Here is a 27,955-nt window from a genome sequence, read left to right as displayed (position 1 = left end):
AAGTAGAAAAATGGAAACCAGATTCAAAGAACATAAAAAGTCACCTTCACATGTTTTCGAACACTGCAAGTCAAATAAAGACAACATAACCATAGAAAACACTCAAATACTAAATAAAGAAACAAACATAAACAAACTCAAAATTAAAGAAGCCTTACTTATACAACAACTTAAACCCAAAATAAACCAATATAAAGGAACGCCTTTATACCTATATTAATATAATAAAATAAATAAAATTATATATTCAAACATCTAATACCGCCCTCTACATTCCGACACTCAGTTACACAACCCCTTTGAAACATCTGGTCAGCTTCCGGTCAGTTACCTCTTTCATTGTGAACCTGACGATGACCGAAGAAAGTCAAAATGTTGTTCGCTCTTCTATGTAAAATATTTTCTCAACCTAAACGAGCCGTTTTTGCATATAAATTTCTCAACAAGTGGGTTTCTCAACATCACTGATGCATGAAAATATTTTTAATCTTAAAATAAAAATTACCCTGCATGTTGGATAGTCATTATTCTAAAAGAAAGAAATGCATCAGTAAACAATTGCTTAAGAAATCTTAAAACTTAATTTTAGAAATAAAACCTTTTTATAGGATAGCTTTGTAATGTTTACCAATAATCTGCAAATTGGTCAAGAGGTCAGTGCTGGGACCAAGCCAACACTATGAAAGTTAAAATGCATTAAAGAAAAACAGCTACAGGCTACAAACTCTCATTTATAAAAATGTCAATGATCAGTTTTTAAGTAAGGGAAAATATATTGGTCTTTGAAAAAACAAAGCTATAATTACACTTCATCCGTACCTTTTTATAACGTATTAACTAACTGATAGGAAGAATATGATACACTATTAATATCTTTATTTGATACACTATTAATATCTTTATTTCTGGATATTATCCAAGTATTAATTGATGAGTTCAAACTTAGGTAATTAATTCAATGTTAACCATCTTATTAGTTGATACCAACACAGGTTATAATTTACATTTTATCAGGTAAAGATGCATTGGGAACAAAGCCTGCACAATTTGCAAACCAAGTGCCAGTGAAACGAAAAATAAAATTTCACAGCTCTATCAAGAAAAATTATCTCATGACATGGTGCCCTCTTCGCTTCATGAAAAGTCTCTGTGATATTGAGTATTATTTGCTATCAAAAACATTCCATATTGTTTTATGAAGAAATTCCAAAGCCTCCAATGACACACCCTTTACAAATTCACAATATTCTTGTCAAACTGCTGTTAATGTGATGCCATCTATTAAGGGGAGCTGTAGTTACTGTTTCTGGCAGGAACATTCACATCACAACATCCACACCATACCTGAAATAAGCATCAGAGAATAGTGCAGAACCAACGGGAAGTCTTTTTGGTCGGTTCGTTGGCCTTCAACTGATGACTTCCAGTCTTAGGTGGATTTGTTGCCTCCTGGTGACAAAAACAAATTACAACAAAACTGTCAAGGCTCATGATAAAAACATGTGATTCAGGCATAATTATAACATCTTCAAAAGTAAAAAAAAAACATAATTATGTAGCAAAATTATAACAAACAAAATTTGAACTGAATAAATTCTCATAAACTAATATTTTAAACAGCTTTTAACAAAAAAATAATAATGATATTGTACACATACAGTTATTTAAAAGTAGCATCACAGTAGCTAAAACAACTGCAACCATTGAATCACGTAATTAAATTGCTAATTTCTATTTCAACAAGAATCAACAAAATAATATTAAAGTATATATATACACACACAAATACACACTTTCAATCTTAAATATGTTCATGCAATAGCTGTTACAAATGAAACACACCAATCAAAGAGAAGCAGCTTCAAAATGCTACCAGATCTGACATGCTGCTATTCAGTACTGACTTAAACAAAGAATAACATAAAATGTTAAAAAAGTTGTATTTTAACACTCAAGAAGTGTAAGTGTGTTAAAAGCAAATGATAACATTTTGTGTTTAATATTAGAGTTGGTTAGGTATAGAGGTATAACTGAACTAAGAAACAAAAAGCTTCAAATTCAACATCAGTTTCAGTTCCAGCTGTGAGAAGTAATCACACTTCCTGTCTTTGTACTGTAGCTGAGTTTATTACTATCAGAGCTTCAAATGATGTAGAAAGTTTAACTCTCTACTAACACACAATTAATATACAACTAAAAACAAATAACAGGTAAACATACAAAAATGAAGCACACATATACACATTGTATATATTTATTCACAACTTTACATTTGATGTTAAGGTAATCCTTCCAGGGGCTATATTTCATCTATTAATTTAATACCAACAATTATACCATATATATTTACTAGCAATATGAAAAATATTTGTGTATTTAAAAGTTGACAAATACAGTAATGTAAACAAAGTAATTACTTTAAAACTAACTTCATTTCTTTTTTCTCACGTAACTATTCTTAGCCATACAACACAACTGACCATCACAGCTAGAAAACCACTAAATCTTAGCCATACAACACAACTGACCATCACAGCTAGAGAACCACTAAATCTTAGCCATACAACACAACTGACTATCACAGCTAGAAAACCACTAAATCTTAGCCATACTACACAACTGACTATCACAGCTAGAAAACCACTAAAGTACTCGATGTCCAAACTAACTAGTAACAACAATCAATATTAATTTTCTAAAAGGAACTGTAATGCAACTGTAAAAAGGAAAATGAATGTTGTATTATATAACCAGAAAAGGAAATAGATACTGAATTATTTAAATGGAATGGGGTAGAAACTGCTAAATTTTGACTGTCTGGTATATTTATGTAAAAATGTCTAGTTTGGGTTGAGAAAATTTTTATGTAGAGGAGCAAACAATATTTTGACTTTCTTCAGTCATTGCCAGGTTATCAAAGAAACAAAGGGTTACTGATCACATGTTTTGACTTTCTTCAGTCATCGCCAGGTTATCAAAGAAACAAAGGGTTACTGATCACATGTTTTGACTTTCTTCAGTCATCGCCAGGTTATCAAAGAAACAAAGGGTTACTGATCACATGTTTGAAGGTGCTTGTGTAATTGAGTGTAGGAATGTAGAGGGCGTGCTCAGATGTTTGATTATATTTATTAATATAGGTATAAAGGCGTTCCTTTGTATTGGTTTAATTTGGGCTTGAGTTGTTATATAAGTAAGGCTTCTTTAATTTTGTGTTTGTTTATGTTTGTTTCTTTATTTAGTATTCGAGTGTTTTCTATGGTTATGTTGTGTTTATTTGACTTGCAGTGTTCGAAAATGTGTGAAGGTAACTTTTTTTGTTCTTTGAATCTGGTTTCCATTTTTCTACTTGTTTCTCCAATATAGAAGTCGTGGCAGTTATCACATTGTGTTTTATAAATAATGTTGGTGTGGTGTTTGCCAGTGTAGTTTTTACACAGTATAGACCTCAGTTTTGTGCCTGGTTTTTGAATAAATTTGGTATTAACTGGAATGTCATATTTTGTTACTAGTTTTTGCCAAATATTGGTTATTTTTCTGCTGATGTCAGGAATATATGGTATGCAGCAGTATATGGTTTTGTGATTTTTTGATTCGTGAGATATATTTACTTTTGTTGGTTGATTTTGCTTTATGTCTAGGTGTGTGTGTATAATGTTTTCTACGGTTTGTAGGGGAAACTTGTTGATGTATGAAGTATTGTTTTATTTTGTCTACAAGTGGGTTTTATCATCATCACTGACCATGTGGTATATTTGTACAAATTTTCACATAAATTCCTTTATTTGTATTTACTCAAACCTGCACAATCACCTATTAGTTCTCTGCCCATCACAGATAATAAAATTCAATTTTTTGTATTATTAGCACCCACACTTACCACTGAGCCACCAGTGGGCCTTTTAATATGAAATTTTAAAATAAACAATAGATGTTCTACATCTACAAAAGTAGAATCATTTTTCATAAAAGCAGGTGAAAAGGTTCATTTTTTAACCTATGTTTTATAGTTTTTGTGTTTCATCATAAATAAGAAGAAAAATATCTTATGTGGAAGTACTTTTAATTTTACAATACACATGACAAAAACATGTTCAAACTGGCTATAAATCAAAGTAATTTTTCAAGTTAAATACACACACACGAGCAAAACTACATTTCAGGGCTCAAACAAAATAAATTTGTTACAAATGAGAGAGTTAACAAAGTAATTGAAAACAATATCTTGTTATAATTGTTATACTACTACAACAATTTCTTTTAACACAATTAACCTTGCTGGACATATATATATTATTATATTATAATAAACCATTCTCATGTACAAAAACAACACTTGAACAACGATGTACATTTAACATCACTGCATTACTGTGTTACACATTAGACATACCCAAGCAGACTACACATTTCTGAAGTAAACAAACAGGACTTTACCTTCTGTACGTACAGCAAGTGAAGAAGAATGGTTCCGAGATAACTCAAAAAGAATAAAAAAAACCAGAAGCAAACAGCAGCAGAATCTCATTAAGATGTATCCAAATATGTATCATTAATATGTATCCAAATATCTATCGTTAATATGTAACCAAATATCTATCATTAATATGTATCCAAATATCTATCATTAATATGTATCCAAATATCTATCATTAATATGTATCCAAATATCTATCATTAATATGTATCCAAATATGTATCATTAATATGCATCCAAAGGATCGAACAATTTAATTTCTACAAATTAAATATTTGGTTAACTGTATCCTCAAAAACTATAGAAAAAATGTATTTATAACAGACAGAAAATGAACACACAATACTTATTAAAAATCTAAATCTTTAATACTGAGATGGATCCACACTTTTTTTAAAGCACATCCATAAAAATGAAAAGTTTCAAAATATATTATCACTTATTTTGTCCACAGAATATTTCTTGTATTTATCCTCAAGGAAAATAAACCTTTCCTTGTTAAAATTTACCTACAACTTAGTATAAAATAATGATTAATTCATAAATGTTCAGAACTTGATTCTTCTATTATTCGCATAATACCTTACTTGCTTATGATTATTAAAGGAAATATGCACACTTCTCACAAAATTAATTAAACTGACAGCAATTACCTTCTACAATATTTCTCACTTTAAAATAAGGATCATAGCAGAATATTCATCTAAATACTATCCTTTCTCACGAATGTTCATAAAAATGAAACTTAACTATTACTATATGTCTGTTTACTTTTAAAAGAACAAATTTGTAAAAATTTAGATACAAGTAATGTATATTAAAACCACTTCTGTGATTTGGTTCATGTTTACTTCAGAACACGTGATAAGGTGCTTCAGAAAAGGCTTTACATTTTAGGATGTAAGGGAAATGTTATTAAATGCAATAGAAAATTGGTTGGAGAGTAGAAAAGAGAGAGTAGTAATAAACATATCTGACTGGATCATAGTTCCAAGCATTGTGCCTCAGAGAAAACTCGTTGGAGAGTAGATAAAAAAAAATAGTAGTAATAAACATATCTGACTGGATCATAGTTCCAAGCATTGTGCCTCAGAGAAAACTGGTTGGAGAGTAGAAAAAAAATAGTAGTAATAAACATATCTGACTGGATCATAGTTCCAAGAATTGTGCCTCAGAGAAAACTGGTTGGAGAGTAGAAAAAAGAGAGTAGTAATAAACATGTCTGACTGGATCGTACTTAAAAGCGTTGTGCCTCAGAGAAAACTGGTTGGAGAGTAGAAAAAAGAGAGTAGTAATAAACATATCTGACTGGATCATACTTACAAGCATTGTGCCTCAGAGAAAACTGGTTGGAGAGTAGAAAAAAGAGAGTAGTAATAAACATATCTGACTGGATCGTACTTACAAGCATTGTGCCTCAGAAAAAACTGGTTGGAGAGTAGAAAAAAGAGAGTAGTAATAAACATATCATAGTTACAAGCATTGTGTCTCAAAGTTCTGTGCTGGGTCCTCAGCCGTTTGTGATTTATATTAATAAATTTAGATTATTTGATACGTTCGGTCAAATGTGCCATATCCAACATGTAAAATGATGTATGTAGGTTTTCAAAATTTAAATGGGAATACATAATATACTATGGTTAAAGAAAAATATCTTCATGTTTAGACTAAAGAATCATTCAAGTCATCTAAACAGTGTGTTGTAAGTAACAATAGAGTTAACAGGATGCTGGACAGTATTTCTAGGAATACTGAATACATGTCAAAAGTTATTATTGTTTCACTGTATAGGTCATTTGTAAGGCCTCAATTAGAGTCCTGTGAAGAGTTCTGGAATCCCTTCCTCATGAAGGACATTGAATCATTGGAGAAGGCTCAGGGAAGAGCCATTAGGATGGTGAGATTGGTCTATGAGGAAGACTGAAATCTCTAAATTTATTTTCTCTAGAGAAGAGAAGGGTCAGAAGGGTTTGATTCAGGGTATTGATAATATAGATCCATTAACAGTTTCTATGTTCAGCAGTGAAAACAGAAGAACAAGGACAATAAGTTCAAATCATAAGAACCATCTGCAGTTTACACAGTTACTTTTCAAATAGGGTGGTTGGCTTTAAGAATGAGTTGCCTTAAAGTTTAGTGGAGGAAAAAAAAAGTTGAGTTCAAGAAAATATTGGATGAATACATGAACAGCAAGGGATGGTTATAGTTGAAACTGGAAGGGGCATCCTTTTATGAAGTTTTAAATTTATTTAGTTCTAATTAACAAAGATGAAATTTAAATATATAATTAGCATGAAAAAATTCAAAGTTAATAAATCAAACCTCAGTCCATTTCTAATAGTCCAACTCACTCAGAACTCCTAAATTATTATTACATCTTTGTAAATCACTGATTTCAACAAGTAATATTTTTACGTACCATTTTTTTTTCCATTTTTCTCTTGATATCTCTTGCTAATGCAAAAAAAGCCTCTTCTACATTTATGCTGGCTTTTGCACTTGTCTCCATAAATTTTATTCCGTACTCTATGGCAAGCTATTTATTTCACAAAAGAAAAAAATTCATTAATATTATCTTTACATTTAAATCGAGCAGTTTGTTAATCTTATGACGTCCTCTTGTGTTGTAATCTTTTATTTTTTTACTCTGAAGACTATTTAACATTTTAAAACACAAATTGTATTCTTACAAAAAGTCCCTCCAGACATTGGGGTTATGTCTTTCATCTCAAAAAAACACCTCCAATATGCAATCCCATACTTTTTATTTTAATTATTAAAATTTACAAAACACCGTTATTTCAATCATAATTAGGAAAAATACTTGAATTTAATATAAAAGTTAAATTATCCATATGCTCAGAGCAGAATTAATAAAAACATTATTTTCAGTTATCTGTTAAGTACAATCAGCATTAGATAAAATTATTTAATATAATCTGATTATTTGTTATTAAAGTAATTTGAGCATACCTGTTCCCCCCGTTCTTTAGACACCTGCCTCCTCTCATTCACGTCACATTTATTACCTAATACCATCTTTTCAACATCAGCCGAAGCATGCTAAAACAGAATTCTTCAATATAACAGTAGTATTTTAAAAGAATTTAACACCAATACCATATCTTTAATTAGATGTATTAACAGTACCTCCTTTCATAAATTTTATAGAGGATCACTGTAAAAATTTACGACTACTTCTTGACAAATTACTTTCCAGTTTAAAATAGTTTCAATTACTAACGTATAATAAATAGTTAACATAAAAAACCTGTTTTAAAACATAAATCTTAACTATGTTCTGCACAATCAACAGCACAATATTAGAATAAAATATATTTTAATAAGTAATTAAAATCATTTTTATGTTACTAATACAGGGGAGAGTAAGATAAAGGAAACTGATTTTCTTCCTTTCTGAAATTTACAAGAAATTAGTGCAACAAACAATTTAATATTACTGTTAAACTCTAAATGATATGATTTATGTACAAACAGTTTAATATTACTGTTAAACTCTGAATGATATGATTTATGTATATATTATTTAGAATTACGTGTAAAGCTACATGACGGCTACCTGCACTAGCCGTCCCTAATTTAGCAGCATAAGACAAGAGAGAAGGCAGCTAGTCATTACCACTCACCATCAACTCTTGGGCTACTCTTTTACCAGTGAATGGTGGGACTGACCATCACATTACAATGACCACATGGCTGAAAGGGCAAGCATGTTTGTTGTGATGAGGATTTGAGCACATAGCCCTCAGATTATGAATTGAGCACCCTAACCACCTGGCCATGCCAGGCCAAAAATAAAGAAACAAAGTCTGGTATCTCAGCTGGTAAATAAAGCAAAGATAATTTGTTTATTATTGCAAATACATAAACATGTATTGAAACTAATGTCTGTAAAAAATTACTGGTATTACCTCTTCAATATTCCTTATCCAGTTCTTGATGTTTTCAAATGATTTCTCATTGGTCACATCGTATACCAGCATAATCCCCTAGTAACAGTTCCAAGAATTGCATCATTTGTATTAAGAATCATTTGCTACATGTATATTTCAACATGAATACAACTGATGATAAAAACATTAAAACAATTTAATTTAAAAGACATTACTGACAATTAAAAACTTGTGTCTTGGAATTCTTGTCTATACAAAAAGAGTGACTAAGCTGGAAAATAAAGATACACTGATAAATATATTGTACAACTAAGTATAAATATTTGTGATTATCACTTATTTCATTAAGTGTGTGAAGAAAAGTTTGGCTTGTTATGTTGAAACAAGAGAGGAAGTCTACACCTGCTGATACAAGTTAGTTAGAAAGAATAAGGGAAACAAAATAAATGATGTGTTGGCAAAATGAAAATATTCAAGGGTTTATTTTATACATGACACCACCAACACTGAACTGGTGATCACAAGATAAGTAACTAGCCAGCAGTATCTATTGCTAAACCTTAAGCCACTCTTTGATGATGAGTAGTGGAACTGACTCTCAGGATTAACACCCTGAAAGGTGGAGAACATCCAACACCAAATTTCAACCCACAGGCTGTGAATCAAAACTGACATAACAGTGGTAGAGGAATACGAGTAACTGAACTCATATTTCTAGAGATAAGTTTTTAAAATACACTTTTTTCTTCAAATGTTTATCAAAGAAAATTCTAGAAATTCTCATGGCAGGATAAAACTAGTGAAAACAAAGTATGATAGTGGCTAAGCAAAATGGGATATTTCATTACATTTAATAACTTTAATGAGTTGTGTAAGGTACAGAAGAAAACCAATCACTTTATTTCCTGACTCACTGTTACATAGAACATACACTTACAACAACAAAAATCACAACTAGTAAATTTAGATACTTGAATAAAATATTAAGTATGCTTTCAATTCCCCAAGCTTCAGGATGAACCAAAAAACTTGCATTAGTAAAAGGATTGTTCATTATATCTTTCATAGATAGTTTACCTAGCAAAGGAAACTGAAAAAATAATATCTAGAAAATTGGTAAATAAAGTAATAATTTCATTTGGAATTCATTACTAAACAGGCTTTTATTGAATAACAAATATCCATCCTGTACAGCATAGTTTCTAAACAGAAGATTTTGAATAAAACATAACTATTAGTAATGACTAACCGTGCAATACAAAGTGTATGTCCACGGTTTAGATTTTAAAATACCCAGTGTAATATTTTTATATATAAAAGTCAACGCTACGTTCACCGATTTAGGTGGCATCACAAGACAAGGTGTTATGACACCTGGGAAGGTGAGCACCTACCAATGAAATTTTGTATATTTTAAGATTTTTATATTAATATGTACAGTTTGCTACCTATAAAAACCTTTGATTTTGATTATAAATAAAGAAAAATAACTCGCAGAACTAAGAGTCTTGTACAGTAACTTTACCATTCATCATAAGTAAAATTATTTAATAACACTTAATATTATAAAGATGGTGTGTTCTAAAAACAATATCTCATAAGGTCTGCTACTTTAAAATGAAACTTTGATATAATATATGTACAATACTTACATACACACACAAACTCACTAAAGATAAAAACAAAACAATACAACAGATACTTACATATACACACAAACTCACTAAAGATAAAAACAAAACAGTACAACAAATACTTACATATACACACAAACTCACTAAAGATAAAAACAAGACAGTACAACAGATACTTACATATACACACAAACTCACTAAAGATAAAACAAAACAGAATAACAGATACTTACATATACACACAAACTCACTAAAGATAAAACAAAACAGAACAACAGATACTTACATATACACACAAACTCACTAAAGATAAAAACAAAACAGTACAACAGATACTTACATATACACACAAACTCACTAAAGATAAAAACAAGACAGTACAACAGATACTTACATATACACACAAACTCACTAAAGATAAAACAAAACAGAATAACAGATACTTACATATACACACAAACTCACTAAAGATAAAACAAAACAGAACAACAGATACTTACATATACACACAAACTCACTAAAGATAAAAAAAAAACAGTACAACAGATACTTACATATACACACAAACTCACTAAAGATAAAAACAAGACAGTACAACAGATACTTACATTTACACACAAACTCACTAAAAATAAAAACAAAACAGTACAACAGATACATATACACACAAACTCACTAAAGATAAAACAAAACAGTACAACAGATACATATACACACAAACTCACTAAAGATAAAAACAAGACAGTACAACAGATACTTACATATACACACAAACTCACTAAAGATAAAAACAAAACAGTACAACAGATACTTACATATACACACAAACTCACTAAAAATAAAAACAAAACAGTACAACAGATACATATACACACAAACTCACTAAAAATAAAAACAAGACAGTACAACAAATACATATACACACAAACTCAATAAAAATAAAAACAAAACAGTACAACAGATACATATACACACAAACTCACTAAAGATAAAACAAAACAGTACAACAGATACATATACACACAAACTCACTAAAGATAAAAACAAAACAGTACAACAGATACATATACACACAAACTCACTAAAGATAAAACAAAACAGTACAACAGATACATATACACACAAACTCACTAAAGATAAAACAAAACAGTACAACAGATACTTACATATACACACAAACTCACTAAAGAAAAAAAAAGACAGTACAACAGATACTTACATATACACACAAACTCACTAAAGATAAAAACAAAACAGAACAACAGATACCTATACACACAAAGTCACTAAAAATAAAAACAAAACAGTACAAGAGATACTTACATATACACACAAACTCACTGAAGATAAAAACAAAACAGTACAAGAGATACTTACATATACACACAAACTCACTAAAGATAAAAACAAAACAGTACAACAGATACATATACACACAAACTCACTAAAGATAAAAACAAAACAGTACAACAGATACTTACATATACACACAAACTCACTAAAGATTAAAACAAAACAGTACAACAGATACTTATATATACACACAAACTTACTAAAAATGAAAACAAGACAGTACAACAGATACATATACACACAAACTCACTAAAGATAAAAACAAAACAGTACAACAGATACTTACATATACACACAAACTCACTAAAGATAAAAACAAAACAGTACAACAGATACATATACACACAAACTCACTGAAGATAAAAACAAGACAGTACAACAGATACATATACACACAAACTCACTAAAGATAAAAACAAAACAGTACAACAGATACTTACATATGCACACAAACTCACTAAAGATTAAAACAAAACAGTACAACAGATACTTATATATACACACAAACTTACTAAAAATGAAAACAAGACAGTACAACAGATACATATACACACAAACTCACTAAAGATAAAAACAAAACAGTACAACAGATACATATACACACAAACTCACTAAAGATAAAAACAAAACAGTACAACAGATACATATACACACAAACTCACTAAAGATGAAAACAAAACAGTACAACAGATACATATACACACAAACTCACTAAAGATAAAACAAAACAGTACAACAGATACTTACATATACACACAAACTCACTAAAGATAAAAACAAGACAGTACAACAGATACTTACATATACACACAAACTCACTAAAGATAAAAACAAAACAGAACAACAGATACCTATACACACAAAGTCACTAAAAATAAAAACAAAACAGTACAAGAGATACTTACATATACACACAAACTCACTAAAGATAAAAACAAAACAGTACAACAGATACTTACATATACACACAAACTCACTAAAGATAAAAACAAAACAGTACAACAGATACATATACACACAAACTCACTAAAGATAAAAACAAAACAGTACAACAGATACTTACATATGCACACAAACTCACTAAAGATTAAAACAAAACAGTACAACAGATACTTATATATACACACAAACTTACTAAAAATGAAAACAAGACAGTACAACAGATACATATACACACAAACTCACTAAAGATAAAAACAAAACAGTACAACAGATACTTACATATACACACAAACTCACTAAAGATAAAAACAAAACAGTACAACAGATACATATACACACAAACTCACTGAAGATAAAAACAAGACAGTACAACAGATACATATACACACAAACTCACTAAAGATAAAAACAAAACAGTACAACAGATACGTACATATGCACACAAACTCACTAAAGATTAAAACAAAACAGTACAACAGATACTTATATATACACACAAACTTACTAAAAATGAAAACAAGACAGTACAACAGATACATATACACACAAACTCACTAAAGATAAAAACAAAACAGTACAACAGATACTTACATATACACACAAACTCACTAAAGATAAAAACAATACAGTACAACAGATACATATACACACAAACTCACTAAAAATAAAAACATAACAGTTCAACAATTACTTATAAACACACAAACTCACTAAAGATAAAAACAATACAGTACAACAGATACATATACACACAAACTCACTAAAAATAAAAACATAACAGTTCAACAATTACTTACAAACACACAAACTCACTAAAGATAAAAACAAGACAGTACAACAGATACTTACATATACACACAAACTCACTAAAGATAAAAACAAAACAGTACAACAGATACATATACACACAAGCTCACTAAAGATAAAAACAAGACAGTACAACAGATACTTACATATACACACAAACTCACTAAAGATAAAAACAAAACAGTACAACAGATACATATACACACAAACTCACTAAAGATAAAAACAAAACTGTAGAACAGATACTTACATATACACACAAACTCACTAAAGATTAAAACAAAACAGTATAACAGATACATATACACACAAACTCACTAAAGATAAAAACAAAACTGTAGAACAGATACTTACATATACACAGAAACTCACTAAAGATAAAAACAAAACAGTACAACAGATACTTACATATACACAGAAACTCACTAAAGATAAAACCAAGACAGATCTGTGTTAATCTTACCATTGCTCCTCTGTAATATGCTGTAGTTATTGTACGAAACCTCTCCTGACCTGCAGTATCCCTAATAATATATAGATTGTGAACAATGAAAAAACAAAACAACTGCAAAAGGTTTAAAAACTACTAAAATTACACCATACAACTAATTATTTGTACCTGAGATTCTACAAAAGTTACACCATCAACAGACCAAGACCAAAGAATAAAGTACTTATTGAAACATGATTACAATATGATTCACATGTAACATTATGACATGCATATAGCTGCATTCTTGTCTCTGTAGCTTACTGAAGAAAGCTTTAGTTACAGGAACACAAGTGATTTAAACAAAATAATAAAAAATCAAATTTAAAAATATAGTTATTTGAAAGGTGAAATTTATAAAGACCTGGGCTGTTAAAATATCGTAGCTATAACTTTCAAAAGTTAATCTGAAGAGTTTTAAAGAATACCCCAACTTTTCACATTTGAAAGGACGAATGAAATGTATTTATATTTAAGCTTGCAAACTTAAATATTGTTTTTCACTGTCCAACATGTGTAAAGATATACAACAGTCAACCAAATGTACATGTTAGTCATTAGGTATGGATATAAAAATCCCTAAGAACAAGTTTAAAAGTCTGCACACATAAAGACCCAAAAAGCAAACTATTTCTCACAAATATATTGTAGTTTTATAGTGTATTTCAGATCTGAGTTAAGCCAAAAAGTGGACATATTTCACAACAGCAGAAAAGGAAAGATTTCCCTTATAGCAGATTACTCTGGTCAGACAGTTAATGTTGATGTTTTTCACAGTTTATCTCATGTTACAATGTGATTTATTTTTAATGGCATACAAATATCAGTAAATTAATATAAGTTAAAGCTAAACACTTTCCAATAGAAAAACCAAAATAATCTAGATTATATGCATTTGACCCTTACATCTTGAATAATCTAGCTTATATGGATTTGACTGTAACAATCTAGCTTATATGGATCTGGCCCTTACACCTTGAATAATCTGTCTTATATGGATTTGGCCTTTACACTTTGAATAATCTCGCTTAAATGTATTTGGCCCTAACACCTTGAATAATCTAGCTTATAAGGATTTGGCCCTTACACCTTGAATAAACTAGCTTAAATGTATTTGGTCCTAACACCTTGAATAATCTAGCTTATATGGATTTGGCCCTTACATCTTGAATAATCTAGCATAAAAGTATTTGGCCCTAACACCTTGAATAATCTAGCTTAAATGTATTTGGTTCTAACACCTTGAATAATCTAGCTTATATGGATTTGGCCCATACATCTTGAATAATCTAGGTTATATGGATTTGGCCTGTACACCTTGAATAATCTAGCTTAAATGTATTTGGTCTTAAAAGCTCAATAATCTAGCTAATATGGATTTGGCCTTAACACCTTGCATAATCTAACTTATATGGATTTGGCCCTAACACCTTGATCAATCTAGCTTATATGGATTTGGCCTTTACACCTTGATTAATCTAGCTTATATGGATTTGGCCCTTACACCTTGAATAATCTATCATATATGGATTTGGCCTTTACACCTTGAATAATCTCGCTTCAATGTATTTGGCCCTAACACCTTGAATAATCTAGCTTATATGGATTTGGCTGTAACACCTTGAATAATCTAGCTTATATCGGTTTGGCCGTTACATCTTGAATAATCTAGTTTATATTTGGTTTTGGCCCTAACACCTTGAATAATGTAGCTTATATGGATTTGGCTGTAACACCGTGAATAATTAGCTGATATGGATTTGGCCCTTACACCTTGAATAATGTAGCTTATATGGATTTGGCTGTAACACCTTGAATAATCTAGCTTATATGGATTTGGCCCTTACACCGAGAATAATCTAGTTTATATTTGGTTTTGGCCCTAACACCTTGAATAATGTAGCTTATATGGATTTGGCTGTAACACCGTGAATAATTAGCTGATATGGATTTGGCCCTTACACCTTGAATAATGTAGCTTATATAAATTTGGCCCTTACATCTTGAATAATCTAGCTTAAATGTATTTGGCCCTAACACCTTGAATAATCTTGCTTAAATGTATTTGGCCCTAACACCTTGAATAATCTAGCTCAAATATATTTGGTCCTAATGCCTTGAATAATCTAGCTTATATGGATTTGGCCCTTACACCTTGAATAGTCTAGCTTATATGGATTTGGCCCTTACACCTTGAATAATCTCGCTTAAATGTATTTGGCCCTAACACCTTGAATAATCTAGCTTAAATGTATTTGGCCCTAACACCTTGAATAATCTAGCTTATATGGATTTGGCTGTAACACCTTGAATAATCTAGCTTATATGGATTTGGCCCTTACACCGAGAATAATCTAGTTTATATTTGGTTTTGGCCCTAACACCTTGAATAATGTAGCTTATAAGGATTTGGCTGTAACACCATGAATAATTAGCTTATATGGATTTGGCCCTTACACCTTGAATAATGTAGCTTATATAAATTTGGTCCTTACATCTTGAATAATCTAGCTTAAATGTATTTGTTCCCAACACCTTGAATAATCTAGCTTATATGGATTTGGCTGTAACACCTTGAATAATCTAGCTTATATCGATTTGGCCGTTACACCTAGAATAATCTAGAGTATATTTGGTTTTGGCCCTAACACCTTGAATAATCTAGCTTATATGGATTTGGCCCTTACACCGAGAATAATCTAGTTTATATTTGGTTTTGGCCCTAACACCCTGAATAATGTAGCTTATATGGATTTGGCCCTTACACTTTGAATAATGTAGCTTATATAAATTTGGCCCTAACATCTTGAATAATCTTGCTTATATGGATTTGGCACTTACACCTAGAATAATCTAGCTTATATGGATTTGGCACTTACACCTAGAATAATCTAGTTTATATTTGGTTTTGGCCCTAACACCTTGAATAATCTAGCTTATATGGATTTAACCCTAACACCTTAAATAATCTAGCTTATATGGATTTGGCCCTTACACCTTGAATAATCTAGCTTAAATGTATTTGGCCCTGATACCTTGAGTAATCTAGCTTAAGTGTATTTGGTCCTTACACCTTGAATAATCTAGCTTATATGGATTTGGCCCTTACACCGAGAATAATCTAGTTTATATTTGGTTTTGGCCCTAACACCTTGAATAATGTAGCTTATATGGATTTGGCTGTAACACCGTGAATAATTAGCTGATATCGATTTGGCCCTTACACCTTGAATAATGTAGCTTATATAAATTTGGCCCTTACATCTTGAATAATCTAGCTTAAATGTATTTGGCCCTAACACCTTGAATAATCTAGCTTAAATGTATTTGGCCCTAACACCTTGAATAATCTAGCTCAAATATATTTGGTCCTAATGCCTTGAATAATCTAGCTTATAGGGATTTGGCTGTAACACCTTGAATAATCCAGCTTATATGGATTTGGCCCTTACACCTTGAATAATCTAGCTTATATGGATTTGGCCCTTACACCTTGAATAATCTCGCTTAAATGTATTTGGCCCTAACACCTTGAATAATCTAGCTTAAATGTATTTGGCCCTAACACCTTGAATAATCTAGCTTATATGGATTTGGATGTAACACCTTGAATAATCTAGCTTATATGGATTTGGCCCTTACACCGAGAATAATCTAGTTTATATTTGGTTTTGGCCCTAACACCTTGAATAATGTAGCTTATAAGGATTTGGCTGTAACACCATGAATAATTAGCTTATATGGATTTGGCCCTTACACCTTGAATAATGTAGCTTATATAAATTTGGTCCTTACATCTTGAATAATCTAGCTTAAATGTATTTGTTCCTAACACCTTGAATAATCTAGCTTATATGGATTTGGCTGTAACACCTTGAATAATCTAGCTTATATCGATTTGGCCGTTACACCTAGAATAATCTAGAGTATATTTGGTTTTGGCCCTAACACCTTGAATAATCTAGCTTATATGGATTTGGCTGTAACACCTTGAATAATCTAGCTTATATGGATTTGGCCCTTACACCGAGAATAATCTAGTTTATATTTGGTTTTGGCCCTAACACCCTGAATAATGTAGCTTATAAGGATTTGGCTGTAACACCATGAATAATTAGCTTATATGGATTTGGCCCTTACACCTTGAATAATGTAGCTTATATAAATTTGGCCCTTACATCTTGAATAATCTAGCTTATATGGATTTGGCACTTACACCTAGAATAATCTAGTTTATATTTGGTTTTGGCCCTAACACCTTGAATAATCTAGCTTATATGGATTTAACCCTAACACCTTAAATAATCTAGCTTATATGGATTTGGCCCTTACACCTTGAATAATCTAACTTAAATGTATTTGGCCCTAACACCTTGAATAATCTAGCTTAAATGTATTTGGCCCTGACACCTTGAGTAATCTAGCTTAAATGTATTTGGTTCTAACACCTTGAATAATCTAACTTATATGGATTTGGCCCATACATCTTGAATAATCTAGGTTATATGGATTTGGCCTGTACACCTTGAATAATCTAGCTTAAATGTATTTGGTCCTAAAAACTCAATAATCTAGCTAATATGGATTTGGCCTTAACACCTTGCATAATCTAACTTATATGGATTTGGCCCTAACACCTTGATCAATCTAGCTTATATGGATTTGGCCTTTACACCTTGATTAATCTAGCTTATATGGATTTGGCCCTTACACCTTGAATAATCTATCATATATGGATTTGGCCTTTACACCTTGAATAATCTCACTTCAATGTATTTGGCCCTAACACCTTGAATAATCTAGCTTATATGGATTTGGCCCTTACACCTTGAATAATCTAGCTTATATAAATTTGGCCCTTACACCTTGAATAATCTAGCTTATATGGATTTGGCTGTAACACCTTGAATAATCTAGCTTATATGGATTTGGCCTTTTCACCTTGAATAATCTCGCTTAAATGTATTTGGCTCTAACACCTTGAATAATCTAGCTTAAATGTATTTGGCCCTAACACCTTGAATAATCTAGCTTAAATGTATTTGGTCCTAACACCTTGAATAATCTAGCTTATATGGATTTGGCTGTAACACCTTGAATAATCTAGCTTATATCGGTTTGGCCGTTACATCTTGAATAATCTAGTTTATATTTGGTTTTGGCCCTAACACCTTGAATAATGTAGCTTATATGGATTTGGCTGTAACACCGTGAATAATTAGCTGATATGGATTTGGCCCTTACACCTTGAATAATGTAGCTTATATGGATTTGGCTGTAACACCTTGAATAATCTAGCTTATATGGATTTGGCCCACCTTGACAATCGAGAATAATCTAGTTTATATTTGGTTTTGGCCCTAACACCTTGAATAATGTAGCTTATATGGATTTGGCTGTAACACCGTGAATAATTAGCTGATATGGATTTGGCCCTTACACCTTGTATAATGTAGCTTATATAAATTTGGCCCTTACATCTTGAATAATCTAGCTTAAATGTATTTGGCCCTAACACCTTGAATAATCTTGCTTAAATGTATTTGGCCCTAACACCTTGAATAATCTAGCTCAAATATATTTGGTCCTAATGCCTTGAATAATCTAGCTTATAGGGATTTGGCTGTAACACCTTGAATAATCCAGCTTATATGGATTTGGCCCTTACACCTTGAATAATCTAGCTTATATGGATTTGGCCCTTACACCTTGAATAGTCTAGCTTATATGGATTTGGCCCTTACACCTTGAATAATCTCGCTTAAATGTATTTGGCCCTAACACCTTGAATAATCTAGCTTAAATGTATTTGGCCCTAACACCTTGAATAATCTAGCTTATATGGATTTGGCTGTAACACCTTGAATAATCTAGCTTATATGGATTTGGCCCTTACACCGAGAATAATCTAGTTTATATTTGGTTTTGGCCCTAACACCTTGAATAATGTAGCTTATAAGGATTTGGCTGTAACACCATGAATAATTAGCTTATATGGATTTGGCCCTTACACCTTGAATAATGTAGCTTATATAAATTTGGTCCTTACATCTTGAATAATCTAGCTTAAATGTATTTGTTCCCAACACCTTGAATAATCTAGCTTATATGGATTTGGCTGTAACACCTTGAATAATCTAGCTTATATCGATTTGGCCGTTACACCTAGAATAATCTAGAGTATATTTGGTTTTGGCCCTAACACCTTGAATAATCTAGCTTATATGGATTTGGCTGTAACACCTTGAATAATCTAGCTTATATGGATTTGGCCCTTACACCGAGAATAATCTAGTTTATATTTGGTTTTGGCCCTAACACCCTGAATAATGTAGCTTATAAGGATTTGGCCCTAACACCTTGAATAATGTAGCTTATATGGATTTGGCTGTAACACCGTGAATAATTAGCTGATATCGATTTGGCCCTTACACCTTGAATAATGTAGCTTATATAAATTTGGCCCTTACATCTTGAATAATCTAGCTTAAATGTATTTGGCCCTAACACCTTGAATAATCTAGCTTAAATGTATTTGGCCCTAACACCTTGAATAATCTAGCTCAAATATATTTGGTCCTAATGCCTTGAATAATCTAGCTTATATGGATTTGGCTGTAACACCTTGAATAATCTAGCTTATATCGATTTGGCCGTTACACCTAGAATAATCTAGAGTATATTTGGTTTTGGCCCTAACACATTGAATAATCTAGCTTATATGGATTTGGCTGTAACACCTTGAATAATCTAGCTTATATGGATTTGGCCCTTACAATCTAGCTTATATGGAGAATAATCTAGTTTATATTTGGTTTTGGCCCTAACACCCTGAATAATGTAGCTTATAAGGATTTGGCTGTAACACCATGAATAATTAGCTTATATGGATTTGGCCCTTACACCTTGAATAATGTAGCTTATATAAATTTGGCCCTTACATCTTGAATAATCTAGCTTATATGGATTTGGCACTTACACCTAGAATAATCTAGTTTATATTTGGTTTTGGCCCTAACACCTTGAATAATCTAGCTTATATGGATTTAACCCTAACACCTTAAATAATCTAGCTTATATGGATTTGGCCCTTACACCTTGAATAATCTAACTTAAATGTATTTGGCCCTAACACCTTGAATAATCAAGCTTAAATGTATTTGGCCCTGACACCTTGAGTAATCTAGCTTAAGTGTATTTGGTCCTTACACCTTGAATAATCTAGCTTATATGGATTTGGCCTTTACACCTTGAATAATATAGCTTAAATGTATTTGGCCCTAACACCTTGAATAATCTAGCTTATGTGGATTTGGCCCTTACACCTTGAATAATCTAACTTATATGGATTTGGCCCTTACACCTAGAATAATCTAGCTTATATGGATTTGGCCCTTACATCTTGAATAATCTCGCTTAAATGTATTTGGCCCTAACACCTTGAATAATCTAGCTTAAATGTATTTGGCCCTTACACCTAGAATAATCTAGTTTATATTTGGTTTTGGCCCTAACACATTGAATAATCTCGCTTAAATGTATTTGGCCCTAACACCTTGAATAATCTAGCTTAAATGTATTTGGCCCTTACACCTAGAATAATCTAGTTTATATTGGTTTTGGCCCTAACGCATTGAATAATCTAGCTTAAATGTATTTGGCCCTTACACCTTGAATAATCTAGCTTATATGGATTTGGCCCTAACACCTTGAATAATCTAGCTTATATGGATTTGACCCTTACACCTTGAATAATCTAACTTGTATGGATTTGACCCTTACACCTTGAAGGTTAAATAAGGTTCAATATTAAATTATTTCTTTGAATCTCTAGTAATTATCAGATTATTTACTTTAACTCCAATCAATGGAACCATTGTACATTTAGATTTGCTAAACTTTGCATATCAACAAGTAAATGCAAATACTTCCAATTTATGAATTTGTAACTTTTAAATGGTTGTGACCACTTTACCTGAAACCTGTGTCTGCTTCACAACATGCAATCACTACAGGTTATACTAAAGCTTCTCACTACAAACAAAATAACACTTTAAAACAATGAGAACATTTTTATTCTATACACAAAACACTCAAATTGAAATAAAGTGTCTGATAGGAGAACAATTCTTTTACTTTGAATTTTAGTGGGAGGATGAATTTATGTGCCCCATCCCACAAACAAGAATAGAAATCTGTGTATAATTAGCCAAATAAATTTTCTGTTTGAACTTTAAATTATCACAGCTGACATAGCAAATAAGTTTCCCGTACTCAAAAGAAATTTCAACTTATTTATCATTAAGCATATTTATATTTGTTCAACTCATTAGTTCTTCACACTTTAATACATCACCTCTTTTGTACTACCACTAACACAAGCATGCATATAATGAACTGCTATTATGTAAAAATGTGACTTCATAAGGGTACCTAAAAGGCAAACAAACAAAACCCCAATATAAATTGATTACCCAAATATCTTAAAACCTGTGCATTTCAGGGGAGCAACATTGATGTCACTAAATATTCAGTGTTCAGACACTCTGTGATGTCATTAAATATTCAGTGTTCAGACACTCTGTAATGATACTAAATATTCAGTGTTCAGACACTCTGTGATGGTACTAAATATTCAGTGTTCAGACACTCTGTGATGGTACTAAATATTCAGTGTTCAGACACTCTGTGATGATACTAAATATTCAGTGTTCAGACACTCTGTGATGATACTAAATATTCAGTGTTTAGACACTGTGATGGTACTAAATATTCAGTGTTCAGACACTCTCTGATGATACTAAATATTCAGTGTTTAGACACTCTCTGATGATACTAAATATTCAGTGTTTAGACACTCTCTGATGATACTAAATTTCAATGTTCATCACTCTATGATGATACTAAAAATTCAGTGTTCAGACACTCTGTGATGATACTAAATATTCAGTGTTTAGACACTGTGATGATACTAAATATTCAGTTTAGACACTCTATGATGATACTAAATATTCAGTGTTCAGATACTCTGTGATGGTACTAAATATTCAGTGTTCAGACACTCTGTGATGATACTAAATATTCAGTGTTCAGACACTCTGTGATGATACTAAATATTCAGTGTTTAGACACTGTGATGGTACTAAATATTCAGTGTTCAGACACTCTCTGATGATACTAAATATTCAGTGTTTAGACACTCTCTGATGATACTAAATATTCAGTGTTTAGACACTCTCTGATGATACTAAATTTCAATGTTCATCACTCTATGATGATACTAAAAATTCAGTGTTCAGACACTCTGTGATGATACTAAATATTCAGTGTTTAGACACTGTGATGATACTAAATATTCAGTTTAGACACTCTATGATGATACTAAATATTCAGTGTTCAGATACTCTGTGATGGTACTAAATATTCAGTGTTCAGACACTCTGTGATGATACTAAATATTCAGTGTTCAGACACTCTGTGATGATACTAAATATTCAGTGTTTAGACACTGTGATGGTACTAAATATTCAGTGTTCAGACACTCTCTGATGATACTAAATATTCAGTGTTTAGACACTCTCTGATGATACTAAATATTCAGTGTTTAGACACTCTCTGATGATACTAAATTTCAATGTTCATCACTCTATGATGATACTAAAAATTCAGTGTTCAGACACTCTGTGATGATACTAAATATTCAGTGTTTAGACACTGTGATGATACTAAATATTCAGTTTAGACACTCTATGATGATACTAAATATTCAGTGTTCAGATACTCTGTGATGATACTAAATATTCAGTGTTCAGACACTCTGTGATGATACTAAATATTCAGTGTTTAGACACTGTGATGATACTAAATATTCAGTGTTTAGACACTCTGTGATGATACTAAATATTCACTGTTCAGACACTCTGTGATGATACTAAATATTCAGTGTTCAGACACTCTGTGATGATACTAAATATTCAGTGTTCAGACACTCTGTGATGATACTAAATATTCAGTGTTCAGACACTTTGTGATGATACTAAATATTCAGTGTTCAGACACTTTGTGATGATACTAAATATTCAGTTTAGACACTCTATGATGATACTAAATATTCAGTGTTCAGACACTCTGTGATGATACTAAATATTCAGTGTTCAGACACTCTGTGATGATACTAAATATTCAGTGTTTAGACACTGTGATGATACTAAATATTCACTGTTCAGACACTCTGTGATGATACTAAATATTCACTGTTCAGACACTCTGTGATGATACTAAATATTCACTGTTCAGACACTCTGTGATGATACTAAATATTCAGTGTTCAGACACTCTGTGATGATACTAACTTCACTTACCATATTTGTAGTTTTATCTTTTTCCCATCCAACTCTATAGTTCGAATTTTGAAGTCTATGCCTGTTTTGGAAGAAACAAATGAGTACTGAAGCCAGGAACTGTGAACAAAATATGTCCTTAACATTTGTCTAACTTAATCTAAAGATAATAGTTAAACAAACTTCACTGTATTCAGAAACCTTGTGTAAGAATAACACTGAGTCAACAGTTGTACTTGAGATTATTTACAAACATCAAATTAAAACACAAACACAGAACAAAGATCACATAACCTAAAGTGCTCACTTTGGAACTACACTATTACTTGACTTCAATTCCTATACTTTATAAACAAGACTGTATTTTAATACCACAAGGAACAGGAAATAAAAAAATGGACAATGGTAAATAAAGCATCACTACAGTACCATGGTAGAAGTTACAGGAAAAATTACACAACTAACTACAAGTAAACCTCTTCAAAGTTTGTAAATACACTTACAGTACTTTGAAAAATTATTTGGGAAGGTATTACTGGTGGTTTTTATTTGTTACTGTGTTTCATCTTAAAGTCTAAAAGTTACTCTCGACACAACTAAGTTTTGTGGAATATATTTCACGTAATATTATCAGGAAATGATGAAGAAGGTACCATGAAGGTTTGTGACATTGTAGATGACTCACTGCGTAAACCAAGTGAGGAAGTTTAGAGTTTACTATACAAATATGCTTCACACCATACAAGATCTGACAGAGAACCCCCACCAACATTAAATATAAACTTCCTGTTCTGGTACAACACCAATGGCTTTTCAACAAGATTGAGTTGAGTTGTCAATCTGGTGTTTGTTCAGCATCTGATGCATATCAAGTCTCGTACTGTAAACACACTTTTGTCAAGACAAAATTATTCATCTTCATGAATATCTTCACATTTCAACTACAATCCACACATTAGTGTCTAGACCAACTGTTAGACTGGCTAACTTTATCTTATACTACCACCATTGTAGAATGTGTTTATGGTTTGCTTAGTTAATATAACCAGTTTGTCCATGAAGAAGGAAGGTCTACCTTTTAAAAGTGTTTGGGTTATACAATATTTATTTCATTTCTATCATTCTCAAACTCACGTTTTTTAACATCATTAATATAACTTGATCAGTTTACTGTATCTTCCATCTTTCAAACACTGCTCTCTTTAAACAACACTTTTGTTGACAGTTGAAAAGACCATACTTAAGTTTTATGATGCAAACATTTAGCTTAAAAAATACTAAACATAATTAAAAAAAATAGCAACGGTTATCTTTATGGTTCAGGTGTAATGTTTTCAAGAGTGGATATAAAATGTCAGTCCTGAAGAACAAAACAAAAAGGCCCAAGAACTAAACCCCGAGGTCTTCACATAACAAGGGTCTAGTCTGATTGAACTCCAACCAACTAACCAACCAAATTAACCAGTCTTTCTCCCATACTTACTATTATGATTTTCTTAGCTGAATTTTAATGTGGCACCTTATTAAAAAATTTTTATAAATATACCAACCCACACTTTTTTCTTCATTCAGATAACAAACAATATCCTTTAACAAGAAAAAAGAAAAAAGATTGTATTTGAAGAAGATTACTCAGTGAAATTCCTTTAAAAAATAAAAGCACATTCAGCTATTTTTACTTTCCCTCAAGAGAAGTGATGGTATTCTCAGTTACGCTGATTTAGCTTTCACGTAGTATCAGCAGATGACAAAAGATATGATCAGGAAATGTATCTTGGAATAAATACAAATTTTCTGACTCTGAACAAAAGAAAGCTTAATCACAGTAGAAAAGTAATCTTTATTTGTTCAAAAACAAAGTTACATTTGCTGTATAGTGAAAAACACCTTTTATGGTGTTTGTGTGTGTTTTATCTCGGAGCAAAGCCACATTGAGTTATCTGCTGAGTCCACCAGGAGGAATCGAACCTCTGATTTTAGCATTGTAAATCTGTAGACTTACTGCTGTACTAGTGGGGGACATCTTTTATGGAAATCTGAATATATCCCATGCCTTATAACTTGAAACTATAACTTTATCCACCTTACAAGAGCATGTCATTACACATAATGTTCTATAATAACATTTTTCTAAGCGTATACATACTACCCTCAACAATGTTAGTGACTTAGGGAGACAATGGTCTCACTAAAAATGTTGATAAGAAAGAAACACTCTCATTTTAGTTAAAATGTCAATGGCAGAAAAGAATAGTTGCTTTAAAACAGTTTAATTAAAACTTTACAAAACTTTATATATTTGGGGTTATAAATTTGTAGCAGACCAAAATGTCAATGGCATATTCTACTTTACAATAATATTGTCCAAGAGTATGTGCAATAACACTATTATGGAATGACTCACAACAATAGTAACTGGAGTGAAAGAAACTTATATGCATTCCTTAATCAACATTCCATTGTAAAAACCATATGTAGCTACTGATGAACTAAAAATGTTGAATAAAGAATGAAATACTTATTAGTAAACATGCATTTTGTGCTACATAAGGAAGAGTCAAATGGTCTCTTGTCATCAGTATGTTCAAACTTACACTACAGATCAGCTACATTTATCCAAATCTAGGCTCATGAATTTATACCTGCAAATTACATGAACTACATCTCCTACTCTAAAAAAAATATTGTTTAATTTTGAGAATTGGACTAACATTTCGCTTGAATCTAATTTAAAAAAAACACAAAAAACTCCCTGTCATTGTCAGTGTAATGGTTGGCATAATTTTCACAACAAATATGTATTTAATATAAATAATATTTCCAGTTTGCATCACCAAGGAAGTGTGGCTAAGACTTACTGTTGAAACGATAATAGTTTCAATCAACTAGTTGCTATATATTTCCTTTCCTTAAACTTAAAACACTTATATCGGTGATTTGGGTGAATCTCACATTCCTTACACACACCCAAGTGTTTAAGATAAGATACTGTTGTCGTAGTCTACTGATTTGTATATTCTGAATTGTTTTTAACCGATTTAAGCTTTAAAAAGTTTAAGATAAGCATTTAAAACGCTTTGATTTGTTTAGCAAAGAAATAAATAATTTTGACATATTTTATAAGTAAAGAAATATGCTGCTTCATTGATATTATTATTTACTTTATTATAAATAAATATCACTCTTTAACAGGGATGGCAACTAATTGATATATCAGTGTTAAGTTCTTAAGCATTCATTCTACGATTTTTAGTTAAACCAGGGTTAGCATTCTTATTCGTCTTACCTATAGTTGAAATAAAAGTTGCATTAAAAGCATCTTCTGAAAAACGAAAAAGAATGCAAGTTTTTCCAACGCCCGAATCCCCGATCAAAAGCAACTTGAATAAATAATCATAAGTTTTCGCCATCTTCACCCTCTAACGAGGGATTTTCAAACAAGTTAACGATTTCTTTAAAAAATACACCAAGTTAAAATATCCTTTTTTATCATTACGTAGCCGAAAATTTGCCTTGAAACTTCTGTAGTAATGCTTCGTTTAACATACAGGGTAACACCCTCAGATCAGATACGAACTTCAGTATCAGCTGCACGACCAGTAGAGAGGGACCGTCACTTCCGCTCGCATACCAATCTGGGAGCGTTTATAATATTTACTTACTTAGAATTTGTAAAATGGAAATTCCTTTTCACTACCAACAAAAAGACATTCATCGATAACATTTATAAAGTTGAACTACTTTTGGTAATAATTTAATGTGAAAAAATTAAAATACAAAAGTAAAAGATATTTAGTTTTATTAATTGTAATATTGATACAAAAATTTAGACACCTTCAAACTTTTAGTTTTTAAAGCTGTAGAAATTATATCATTCGCACAAAATATTTTTTATAATAAACATTTTCTTACATCCTGAAAGAATTTTACCGTATGATATAATTTTGACTTGTTTGAACATTATTTAAATCTCAAAAATAGTTTTAAAACAACCAACA

The 27,955-nt window shown here is 31.2% G+C and overlaps 1 protein-coding gene across 2 annotated transcripts; it reads right to left on the bottom strand.

Annotated features, from left to right (window-relative positions):
* Positions 1 to 4: 4 nt before the first annotated feature.
* LOC143237544 (ras-related protein Rab-8A-like) lies at positions 5 to 27,546 on the bottom strand. Of its 2 annotated transcripts, XM_076476943.1 has the most exons (7): positions 27,244 to 27,544; positions 23,979 to 24,039; positions 13,591 to 13,651; positions 8,410 to 8,487; positions 7,451 to 7,540; positions 6,897 to 7,013; positions 10 to 1,449 (listed from the first exon to the last, which is right to left on the bottom strand). In XM_076476943.1, exons 1-7 carry the CDS (start codon positions 27,365 to 27,367, stop codon positions 1,357 to 1,359), a joined length of 624 nt encoding a protein of 207 aa, XP_076333058.1. In that variant the 5' UTR covers positions 27,368 to 27,544; the 3' UTR covers positions 10 to 1,356. The 2 variants fall into 2 exon arrangements, with proteins under 2 accessions (XP_076333065.1, XP_076333058.1); XM_076476950.1 differs by lacking the exon at positions 8,410 to 8,487 and having other exon boundaries at positions 5 to 1,449; positions 27,244 to 27,546.
* Positions 27,547 to 27,955: the final 409 nt, after the last annotated feature.

The sequence above is a fragment of the Tachypleus tridentatus genome, chromosome 2 (assembly GCF_004210375.1).
Source record: "Tachypleus tridentatus isolate NWPU-2018 chromosome 2, ASM421037v1, whole genome shotgun sequence".
NCBI classification, from domain to species: domain Eukaryota; kingdom Metazoa; phylum Arthropoda; class Merostomata; order Xiphosura; family Limulidae; genus Tachypleus; species Tachypleus tridentatus.
This window is presented reverse-complemented; position numbering and strand designations above follow the sequence as displayed.